The 12,294-nt window shown below is 34.3% G+C and overlaps 2 protein-coding genes across 2 annotated transcripts; one reads left to right on the top strand and one right to left on the bottom strand.

Moving 5' to 3' along the window:
• The first annotated feature begins 1,444 nt into the window (after positions 1-1,444).
• On the top strand, positions 1,445-2,392 carry LOC126498155 (olfactory receptor 5B17-like). Its single transcript, XM_050136500.1, has one exon. The coding sequence runs from the start codon at positions 1,445-1,447 to the stop codon at positions 2,390-2,392; it is 948 nt and encodes a 315-aa protein (XP_049992457.1).
• Positions 2,393-5,449: 3,057 nt separating this feature from the next.
• Positions 5,450-6,382, bottom strand: LOC126498592 (olfactory receptor 5B3-like). The gene has a single exon (XM_050137382.1). It carries the CDS (start codon positions 6,380-6,382, stop codon positions 5,450-5,452), a length of 933 nt encoding a protein of 310 aa, XP_049993339.1.
• Positions 6,383-12,294: the final 5,912 nt, after the last annotated feature.

Genomic DNA, 12,294 nt, shown 5'->3' with positions numbered 1-12,294 from the left:
AACCCTGAATTTGAACAAGAAAAGAGAGGGTAATAATCTAAGATAGTTTGGAGTGAGGAAAGGGTAAGAAAAATGTTTTAACTATATTATAATCTAATTTTTAAGTAAAATAAAGCTTCACTATATAAAAATTAATATATATATAACACTATAATATCACTATAAATTGATTTCTCTGTTTCAATCATCTAAATATACACACAATTTTCTAATATATTTTTTCATACTTGTCTTATTGTTTTAATAACTTGACAAATGGCTCTCTAAAAGTTCACACTCTAAGCCCAGGTACTTGTGTCTTTTTGCCTTAACTTTACTATGTAATTGAGAGTGTTCTGGATAGTCTATATGGGACCAAGGAAACAGCATACATCATATATCACAGCACATATTTAATCAGAAAACATTCTTACTTTAAGCTATTCTGTGGGTGAGATACTGACAAAAATAAATAATTTAAGATCAGACATGTGGAATATAGTGCAGCTGGGACAAGAGAAGAAGAATGAAGGACAGTGTTCAAAGGTAATCTTTGAACACAGCTAAAATATAAATTCAAATAATGAATTAGTTCAAGATAACTTGGTTTTTCATTGCTCACAAGAATGACTAACATGCTCACCTATATTGGAGATGAAGGAATATTACCAAAATACTAGAAAAAGAGGAGAGATGAGAGGACATAGCATGTGGGTAATGGAAAATCTTGATGTAATGCTGCCTGTTTTTAAAATTCACCTAGATCTTGAAGCCTTAGGCTCTTACCTATCCTACCCAGGAAAAACATCATCTTCCATTCTAATAGTAATTGTACAATTATTACTTATCAACCCATTCTCATTCGTTATCTTATTTAAACCTTCCAAGAATCACCTAGATAGACCCAATGCAATCTATAAATTACTTATGGATCGAGAAGTTGGATGCAAACCACTATCTCTAGAAGTAAATAAAAAGGTAATAATTGAATATTTAAAACTTTTCCCTATCATACACATTTTATATTTGATAGTATATCTTCTTTAAAGAATCATCTTTGTTGGTTGAACTGAACTGTGATGACATGATTATTTTAATAAATGTACTATTCAGATATTTTTAAATTATGCTATAATTTAGTTTAAGCATTTATCTGTGTATATCAAATGTAATAACTGAATATGAACTGCCTGAACTTAAAGGCATCTAAATTCATAAATAGAACATCCTAAAAGTTAACTGCTTAACTTGTTTGGCATTCTGTACTCTCTGTGAATGAGAACTTCTATGATTTCACAAAATTCTTGATAGTGTAGGTTCATATAGATATGGAAATTATATCTAACCAGCTTCACAGGATTGAAGATACTAAGTGTATCTCTGCATATAATTTTCCAGGCATTTGAGCCTTTGTTTTTATTTTTGTCCATTTCAACGAACATTCTGTGGATCCAGAAAAACAGCCATGAACAACAACACAGAAGTGAGTGAATTCATCCTCCTGGGATTAACCAAAGCTCCGGGGTTTCACATTTTTCTCTTTATGATGTTCACATTCATCTATATCACCACTTTGGTTGGGAACCTTGCAATGATCCTTCTCATTTTGCTAGATGATCATCTCCATACCCCCATGTACTTCTTCCTCAGTAATCTGTCCTTGGTAGACTTTGGTTCTTCCTCAACAGTCACGCCAAAGGTCATCACTGGACTCCTTACAGGAAACAATGCAATTTCCTACAATGCCTGTGCTGTTCAGATGTTCTTCTTTGTGTTCTTTGCCACAGTTGATAGCTACATTTTAGCTTCAATGGCCTATGATCGTTATGCTGCAGTGTGTAAACCCTTACATTATACTACCACTATGACAAAGCGTGTATGTACTTGCCTAGCTGTTGGCTCCTATACCTTTGGCATTTTGAATGCTTCTATACAAACCGGAGACACATTCTCCCTCCATTTTTGTGTATACAATGTGATTAATCACTTTTTCTGTGATATTCCAGCAGTGAGGGTTCTAGGTTGCTCTGATAAACGCATGAATGAGATGATTCTTATTCTTATGTCTAGCTTTCACATCATGTTTGCTTTTCTTGTTATCTTGATTTCCTACCTACTCATATTTGTGAATATTTTGAAGATGCAGTCAGGTGATGGATACCAGAAGGCTTTTTCTACATGTGCTTCTCACCTCATTGCAGTTTTCACATTTTATGGGACTGTCACCATAATGTACTTAAAGCCAAGTTCCAGCCATTCCATGGACACAGATAAATTTGTCTCTGTGTTTTATACTATGGTTATTCCCATGCTGAATCCTGTGGTCTACAGCCTGAGGAACAAAGAAGTTAAAAATGCAGTTAAGAGAGTTGTTCAAAGGTCAAAGCTATGTTTAGGTTTAGTACCTTACTGATGCACATTGATTAATCATTAATAGTCTTTGATTACTTAAATATTAATGATCATGTGAAAAACTTAAAAGATAGAAGTATACCTAATAATCTCATTATATCTTATAATTGATAAATATATAAGCACATAGACTTTGAGTCTGGTTGAATTTGATGTATGATGTTTACATGTATTGGCAAGTGTTTTATAATAAAGCTTATAAAATAATAAAGGCATAAGACTAAAAATACATCATGGTTTATATATAAATTATATTTTATGAAATCCACACTTATTCATAGAACGTGCAATAGATGTCAAAATTATAATAGACAAATAGGAAATATTTAATGTACTATTGAGTTATTTGGTAATAAAATACATGATAAAATTTTGAAGTATTTGAAAAGGGTGAAATCTGAGTTATTTTATCCTTAAGCTTGTAATTATTCTATTTTCACATTTACTAAAACAAAAACAATAGAACTCCATTCAAAATAACAATAGCTTTATTATCTGGAAATTTGAAAAGACTAGTACCATTACTTTAATGGCAGTTTATGTAGACAATCTGTTAACATTGATATGCATCCTACCCATCTCATTCACATTAAATTCTTTGTACTGATAGACAACTCTAGCATGCCTCTGTCTTAGAATCTTACCATCTACAGTTATCTTTGCACAAACTAAATCCCTCATCATCTTTAGTTTGCTAATTAAATAATATCTTTTCAGTAGCAGATCTTTGAGGCATCAATAAACTTCTACATGATATTCGAAATGCAAGTGCATACGTTGCCTGATGTACCTTTCATAACACCAATCAATACATAATCATTGTAATTTTTGTTCATGAATTCATAACTTTTCTTAAACTGTGACAGAAGCAAGCTATGATTTGTTCAGAGTTCTATCTTCAGTACTCCATACATTGTCTTTCACATAGATACTCAAATACTTCCTACACTAATAAATTAATTGTGGAAATTCTAGAAAATAAGTCATGTCAATTCGGGATCAATAAAACTATGATTAATTATCATGTGAGTTTTATTTTAATATTAGTATAAATATAGAAGTATAGTAAAAATTTTTCTTTATGCCCAGTTTTATAGTAAAAGAGACATATTTTTAATATCCCACATTTTTCAATGTACTACAAAATGAGTACATTAATATACTCATATTGGAAAACATTAAATTTGCAAAAATAATATAAAACATTTGCACACTTCCTTCTCTCTTCTTTGACTATCACTGCCGTATTATATTGATTTGGTAGGTTTGTCTGTGATTCCAATACTAGTACATAAATAATCCCAGACTGATTCTGATTTCAACTGCTTTTCTAATAATCTTCAATTTCTAGTTTAGTTGATAAAATGATCAATGAATTTCATGTTAATTTATGCTATCAATGCCACTGTTACATAAAAACTCATTTCAAGTAAAACAGTAAGCCAAATATATATTGTGCTAGAGAATGATATTTAGATAGAATTTGTGATTCATATCTAATGTGAAATTCACCATGTGTATCTTGCAATCCTACAAGATTTTATATTTGCTTCACCCATAAAGTTATGAATAAATTTTTATTTTAAAAGTCATTATACTGATAATTAAATTAATTCTTGGGCTCATGATGAGATTATGATAGAACATCTGTCTAGTGTTTGCACAACCCTATCTTCAGTCTTAGTGGCAAAAATCAAAACACAAAATAGCAATTGAGGAAGTCCCTGCTTTATTAGTAAACATGTGGACATAAGGTATATAGTAAATTTTCTCCAGATTTATATATATATATAGTGTATATTTTATACATTAATGGATATAGAACACACACATACATAACACATACATATACTAAAGCCACAGAAAAAAGTAAACTAACAAAATGAGTTTAAGTTTTAAGAACTAGTTATAAACAAGCCTAAGCTATGGTCTGTGCTTTCATAAGGGAGGGACATAAAAATCTATCTATACATGAATTCATAGAGACTGAGGCAGCATATATAGGCCTACATATGTGTGAACCATATGGAGTTCTAGAACTAAAAGAAGTAGGCACACGCCACCATCCATAACACAGTATTTAGCTCCGATGGATAACCACTTTCAAATGAAAATTTATGTTTTCCTCAAGTGAATAATGTTGTGGAAAGAAATTATTATATTGTGAAAGTCACATGCTCAGCAGTAGATGGCCAACATAAAACCAACTAAAGGCATCTCTGCAGGTTCCTTATCTTCTACTGTCCTGTCAGTCCTGTCTCTCTTTTTATTTTTATTTAATTTTCAAATTTTTAAATGTATTTATATTATTTATTTAACTTTTCAATCATTTTCATATACATTATGGATTCAAATTTTGTCTTTTGTGGGACTCCTAACTGTGTGAATCATTGTTTCTCTGACTGTATATCTGTTTTCTATTCCATTTCTTAGACTCTCTTCCATCTTATGGTTTATTTTATCTTAGTTCCATTTGTCTTATTTTGTGCTATCTCTTACTTTCTAAAACACTCTGTACACACAGTAAGAATTTATTTAAAGGTAACTAATTTCAATGTTTGAGAATCAGGTTGAAACAGTGTGATTGATCACTAATTTAAACAAACCATGCATGTAAAATCACAGCACTATTCTATGATATGTGCTAGGAATTTATACTGCACAGGTAACATGCAACTCTTGTTAGAAAAAAAAACATACTCTACAAGTCATCACTGAATAATTAAAGCAATATTCAAAATTGTCACTGAAATGCCATAAAATGTTAAAAAAATGTGTCATCATAGCAAACTGTATATGAAGCTTCTTCAGAACTGTCCAAATATATAGATTCATGGTTACAGTTGGTTTTTAAAATATTATCAACATTTTGTTAACAATGAGATTACACATAAACAATTATCTATTAAAACTACATAAATACCTTCCCATACCTATGATCATGAATACAATGTCTTTATTTTCCTATACAACGGAGTTGCAGAAATACAAGAATCTATTCAGGAATTTAATTGCATGTGGACAAAATGAGAAGCATTATTTATCTTAGAACTTTAAACTATTTTGCTATCAGCAAAATTTTTGTAAAGGCACTCTTGACTTCCTTGTTCCTCAAGCTATAGACCAGAGGGTTCAACATAGGAATGATCATGGTGTAAAACACAGATGCGATTTTGTCAGTGTCCATGGAGTGACTGGAGCTGGGCTGCAGGTACATGAATATGATAGTCCCGTAGAAAATAGACACAGCAGTGAAGTGTGAGGCACAGGTGGATAGAGCCTTTCGATATCCAGCACTTGACTGCATCTTCAGGATAGTGATGAAAATGAAGATGTAGGATATCCAGATAACCAAGAGAGCAAAAAAGATATTGAAGCTGACAACATAAACAAGCACCAGCTCACTCACGTGTCTGTCAGAGCAAGAGAGAACCATGACTGCCGGGATATCACAAAAAAAGTGATGAACCACATAGGCCCCACAGAAATAAAGACTGAAAGTGTCCCCAATGTGGATGGAGGCATTCAGAAAACCACAGAAATATGAACCTATAGAAAGACAAACATACACACTTGTAGTCATAGTGGTAGCATAGTATAGTGGCTTACACACTGCTGCATAGCGATCATAGGCCATTGAGGCCAGTAGGTAATTCTCAACAGTAGCAAAGGCTACAAAAAAGAACATCTGCGCAGCACAGTCATTATAGGAAATGACTTTGTCTCCTACAAGGAGCCCAGTCATGACTGTGGGCGTGACAGCTGAAGAGTAACAAAAATCAACAAAGGAGAGATTGCCCAAGAAAAAGTACATAGGAGTGTGGAGTCGAGAGTCCAGGACAATCAGGAGGATTATCCCCAGGTTGCCCACCAGAGTGATAGTGTAGATGAGGAAGAAGGTGATGAAAAGGGGAATCTGTAGCTCTGGTTCATCCGTGAGTCCCAGCAGGAGAAAGTGTGTCACTTCTGTCCTATTCTGCATCAGGGTCATCTTTCAATCCGTAGCCATGGAAAAAGAGGAGCATGATGATAAAGAAGTTGAGTAAAAATACAAAAGCATAAGTGAGGACACATGCATTTGTGAGGAAACAACCTGAGCCCTGAGATTGTCTGGAAAAATGAATCTTTTTCCCAATCAAATCTAATGTGGTAATTAGACGGGATTATATGCTACTAACTGCAACATTATAGAGTAATTATTCAGCCATCTTTTCAATAGTGACTTATCAAAGTCAAGGGATTTGGTAAAGGCTTCTAAACCAAAGTGCAAGGTTTTTGGCATAACTGCTTTGTGAATGAAGTGGCCGACTTGTTTTATAGACCACTGCTGTAACTAATTCCCTTTCTGTTACATATTTGAGGATTAATTCCAGATTTCAGAACAGTGTCCTAGTGCCAGGTCTTGTTCCTCTATCCTACATAAGCACAGAGATCTGCCTTCCTGCTATTATTTTTATCAGCAGGCATTTGGTCAGAGCATCCCATTTAAAATATTCACAGATATCCAAGGGCATAGAATTACTACTCGCCCAAGATGCTGCTCTGGTTTTACATCACTTAAAAGATTCTTAGCTTCTTAAGCTCACTTTTCCCTCAGTTTACTGATTTTATGTCAGGAAATTTACTGCTTGTGTTTTACATTCAAGGACAGCAGAAGAGACCTGGGTCACAAACTCATGTTACTCACGATCAGAAGAGCTGAAAAGAGAGTCTTGGGTCCCCTTTTTGTTTCTAACGCCTAGAGCGAAACTCCAGACCTAGGGCCTTAGAAACTGAAGCTTCTGGAGTGTGTACTATCTGGTCAAGAGCCATCAGCGTTCCCCCGACTGTTTACATAGGTTGCCTAGTTACCGGTAGCCTCTATGCATTCTGGGAGAAAAGAAGCAGCGCATTGATTTAAACAATCCATCCATGCCCTATTCCTAATTTCACTGAAAATAAACTCTAGCTCTTCACTAACTAGTTAAAAATGTAGTGTAGTGCACTAACTTTCCCCTCTAAAATTTCCTGATGATTTAATTCCACAAATCTCTCTCTCTGTGTCTCTGTCTCTCTCTCTGTCTCTCTCTCTCTCTGTCTCTCTCTCTCTGTCTCTGTCTCTCTCTGTCTCTGTCTCTCTCTGTCTCTCTCTGTCTCTCTCTGTCTCTCTGTCTCTCTGTCTCTCTCTCTCTCTNCTCTCTCTCTCTCTCTCTCTCTCTCTCTCTCTCTCTCTCTCTCTCTCTCTCTCTCTCTCTCTCTCTCTCTCTCTCTCTCTCTCTCTCTCTCCCCTTATCTGATCTTCTATAGGACAAAAGAATTCTGTCCCTGGAACTTGCTACCCCTGAGGAATTGCGGAATTGCTAGTTTTAAGAATATATATGATTGGGAACATTTGTAAGGGTGAGAACAAGATAGTACAAGAAACGCTGAGAAATGATGGATCGAATAGAGAAACATGGACAGATGATTCCCATTGTGAGTAGACTTCTTTACCCACAGATTTTTAGGTCTCCTTTAGCTCATCCTGTCATCTTTAATAGAACCCTAGACTTTAAGGCTTCCATTTGTTATATGTGCTAGATTTTAAAGATTATTAATGGAGTCTTTCCCAACTTTAAAATTTTGTAGTCTATACAGTCATTAATAGATGTAGACTACTTAATAATGATATAAAAGAACAATGTGTGGATGATCTCCCAATTCACCTCTGAGTTCCTTAAATCTCTCTTTCTATGTTGGTAACTTTTCAAGGATTGCTCTAGAAAAACATTTTAGGTGACCACTTTGTGAATACCCTCAATGATATTAACACTTGGTGATTATTGCTTTCATTTAAATTATGGAACACAATAAATTTAGTAATTTATACATATTACTAAAGTTTGAGGTGCTAGTCTGTGTTTGAGTCTATGACTTTATTTAACTCTTGCTGATGACCAAGTTTCAGAGTGTAATCAGAATTTAAATGGAAGATAACATTAAATATAATTACACGGCTGCCTTGGCAAGAGCGCAGCACTATTTTAGTTACAGAGCTCTGATTCTATTTCAAAGCATACATTCCTGGTTACAGTCTTTTGTCCTGGGACACAAAGGGCAGAAATAGGGTGCAATCTAAAATAAGTACTTTGGCTTGTCACAAAGTTCATTTCCCCCCTTTCTCTATCTATTTTTTGAAAACTGTCCTATGCATACCTTTTCAGAAAGTCAGGTATTTTTAGTTTTTTTTTTGTTTGAATCCTTCCTCATCTTCCTCCACGAACCTGCCTAAAATCACCATTGCTGAACAAAGTACGTTTCATGGAAATAGCCCAAAAATATGATATTTTCTCTCCCTTCTCACCATCTCCCTCCTATCAACAGCCGCTAGATTTGAAGCTTACCTGTGCTTCTCTCAAACGCTAATAAATTGATCCTCAAACATCCTTATTAGTCTATTTCTAAAGTATTTTACTAAAGTTAAAAAAGAGTTGAAGAGGCAATACTGAATATCTAGGTAAGAAATTAGTGTGTTTCTATGTGCAGTAGATATGATGGATAATTTAGGTGAAGGCAGCAATTTCAACTTGATGCAGTCCTCTTCTGAAATCTGGCGGCAGATAATCATAACTACAGTACACACAGAGCTTTGTCCCATTCACCATATAGGATCCATTGGCCCTTACTACCTTCCCTGACCACTGAAAATTAAACAGTGTAATCACATCATCTTGAAGTACTATTATAAGAAGCCAACAAGACAGTAAAATGTTCATATTATTACATACAGGGAAAGTTATCTTTCTAACTAGTAGTAGTAGTAGTAGTAGTAGTTAATATGCTTGGACAGGAGCATGATCTTCTGGTTTTTTTTTTTTTTTTTGAAGATTTGATTTACATAGACGTTGGAAATGAGGACTTCACTGCAGGTGATATTGATCTGTCTTTCCTCATGTTGCCTTTTCTTCTGCAATAGCACCCCTGAGTGCCTATGCTATCCAGTGTGTTTCTGCTTCCCCTGTAAACACTGCTTGCTGACTCTACTATTATCCCAGACCCAGTGTTTCTTGAATTTTTAATTGAAAGGCATATTTTCATTTGATGAAAATCTACATTTCATCAGCTCATTCTTTCCTTCATCCTGACACACCATACCAAAGTCACCAAGACCAAAATAAAATTGGTCATTTATGGGCCATCTTTGTCTCACACATATCTTACTAATACCTTCTGTTTTGTAAAATCACTTTATATGATGTGGTTGTCATAAAACAACATTTCAACTTCCATATTTGTTTTGTTTTCCTTGGATCCTAAGTTTATTTTGACACCTAGTTTGGTCCTTAATTCCTATCATGAAGCTATCGTCTTGCCTCAGCCTTCAGAATGCCTGCAAAGGGACATTAGTTTTTGCTTGATCTGAAGCCTTAAAAGAATATCTGACTTAAACAAATGTGTATCCCCTACCACAAATCTAATAAAATTCTGGAAATTTTAAGTGGCAAACCCACTATATGAAATGACTTTCAGAAAATACTATAATCTGCAATTAATAAGGGGCTTGTACAAGAATGTATAAATAGATATTATGACTATTATTTTATGCATTTTTATTGAAGAAACTGAAAATTTAATAAATCACCGGCTTTTCTGAAGTTATTTCGTCATTTTGAAAAATACTCAAATTATTTTAAGACTCATATTTGCATTAAACCCATCATTTCCACAATCAGTTAGTGCAATAATTACCTGTATGTGATTGTAGGGAAACCGTTAAAATGGGTATAGTGAACCATTCAGAGTATTTTTAAATTTTAAAAAATACTAGCTTATGCTTTTGTTTTTAGTGCTTGTTTCTTTATCTGAAATAATAGTAACATAAATAGGAAAACAAAATCATAACTATTCAGAATGTTTTGGTTCTCGCAAGGCTCATGCACATGATGTGCTAAGAAAATACTTAAATTACATAAAATGTGACTTTTTACATTTATACCATAACCCACTCCAGTTTTTGTTTTAAGAAACTGTTTCCATCATTACTTTCACCTTCAACATAATCCACAGTAGGTGGTGCTGCACGGCTCCTTTTTCCTGAACTGTAAGCCTCACTGACATTGTTTATGTGATGTATTAACTAGCCCTTCAGTTCTTTGGAAGAAAGAACAATGAATCCATCAGTGAATGTGAGATTATCAAGTCAGCTACAGAATATTGGTTACACAATTCTTTCACAGGCAGTGATCAAACACTTTTGTGTTCTCTGAAATCTTTAAAAACAGAGGAAATAACAGTAAGATGCATCAACTTCTAAAACTCTATAAATTCTTCCCTTTTCAAAGAAGGGCCACATACTTGCCTTACTTATAAAACAAAAATGTGAAGACTGTATGTCTTACTTGATTTGTCATTTATAACTAAGATGGCAGGTATACATGACATCATATCGATTAAAAGTCTGTTGATAGAGCTTTTACCTTTTAGCTTTTTTCCTCAGTCATGCATGAATACTGACAGAAAATCTTCATTCAAGAAGTGGCCAAAAAGGATAACAGTGAATACAATTCAAATCATAAATAAACTTTTCTGAAACATGACATTAAGCATGTTATTTATGAAGCTAACGCATGAAGAAAAGGAAAATCTATGTAGATTTGGGCAGCCCTAGAGATTAGATCTCCTTCGTGGGAATACCAGTTGCTCTCAGTCTCCTTTCTAGGAAAAAAGCAATTAAAACCGTGGTTACCCATACACCTATGGAAAGTGCTTCTTATTGGACTCAGAGGGTTATTAATGACAGTGAAATGAGGAAGTCATACGCTTGGGAGAACAGTTGAAAGATAATGGGCTATGTGGGAGGAGCATAGTCACTTCCACATCCTCCAACATTCCCAAGCCCTAGATAACATATATATTCCACTAATTCATAAAATTACATTGCTTTCTTCCCTCCATCCTCCCACTCCTCACAAATTCCCCATCTGATAAAACTGATAGTGTCTTTTATGATTGTTGTTGTTACACGTATAAGTATATTAATATAACCTTCTGAGTCCATTTAGTGTGGACTTTGTTTATCTGACTTCAGGTCTGACCACTTTATATTAAATAACTAATTATGGGCCTCAACCCATGGGAGAAGCTAATTTTCCCTCTCTGTGTCCACAGCTGTCTGCAGTTCTGAGCCTTGAGATGAGATTTTTGCCCTTCTTTATAGCATATCTTTTGGTATTGTCTTTTGTTTAGGTCTCTTTGGGTAGTTTTTTGTTAATGTATTAAGCACTATAGCTTCCATGTTATTTCTCTTTTAAAAATTTTATTATCTGAGGACAATCAATATTGCCCATATGTTTATATTTGTGGGGTTATCTACCTGGAATGAAAAATATACCAATAAACATTCTCCAAAGAAATGAGTGGTTATTACAGGTCTCCCATTTGGGAATGAGCATTCTGCAATCACTTCTTTGCACATAGAGCTGGTGTGGTTCTCTAATAACTTCTACTCGGAAAAATATCTTCTTTGATGAGGAGTTTAAAGACACACTAATACATGGGGATAAAGAAAAGTATTTAGTTCTCAGCTGAAATATTACACAGTTGTGTGGTTTTTCAGATATGTATATAAATTATTTATATAATATATTTAACATAACATTTTAAGATGGCATTTAAGTTATGTGCTACATGCTACTAAACTTGACATCTATTCTTAGTAAAACTTATTAGAGGGCTTGATGTAATAACCAAGAGACTGTGGCCAACCAGTAAAGTTCTGATAAGGTTCCAGGATCTGTCTCCTTTGGCAACTACATGGCATCTCTTTGACTCTGCCTACTTCTACTCTTTCTCTCTCTCTCTCTCTTTCTCTTTCTCTTTCTCTTTCTCTTTCTCTTTCTCTTTCTCTTTCTCTCTCTCTCTCTCTCTCTCTCTATCTCTCTGTCT

This window comes from Alexandromys fortis, unplaced genomic scaffold (genome assembly GCF_014885135.2).
Source record: "Alexandromys fortis isolate MF-2015 unplaced genomic scaffold, M_Fortis_MF-2015_v1.1 scaffold_3, whole genome shotgun sequence".
Lineage (NCBI taxonomy): Eukaryota > Metazoa > Chordata > Mammalia > Rodentia > Cricetidae > Alexandromys > Alexandromys fortis.
Note: the sequence above shows the minus strand (reverse complement) of the source record. Positions and strands in the feature narration are given on the sequence as shown.

Bases quoted from the DNA above. Each gene is read 5' to 3' on its own strand.
- LOC126498155 (XM_050136500.1), top strand. From the start codon at position 1,445: ATGAACAACAACACAGAAGTGAGTGAATTCATCCTCCTGGGATTAACC.
- LOC126498592 (XM_050137382.1), bottom strand. From the start codon at position 6,382: ATGACCCTGATGCAGAATAGGACAGAAGTGACACACTTTCTCCTGCTG.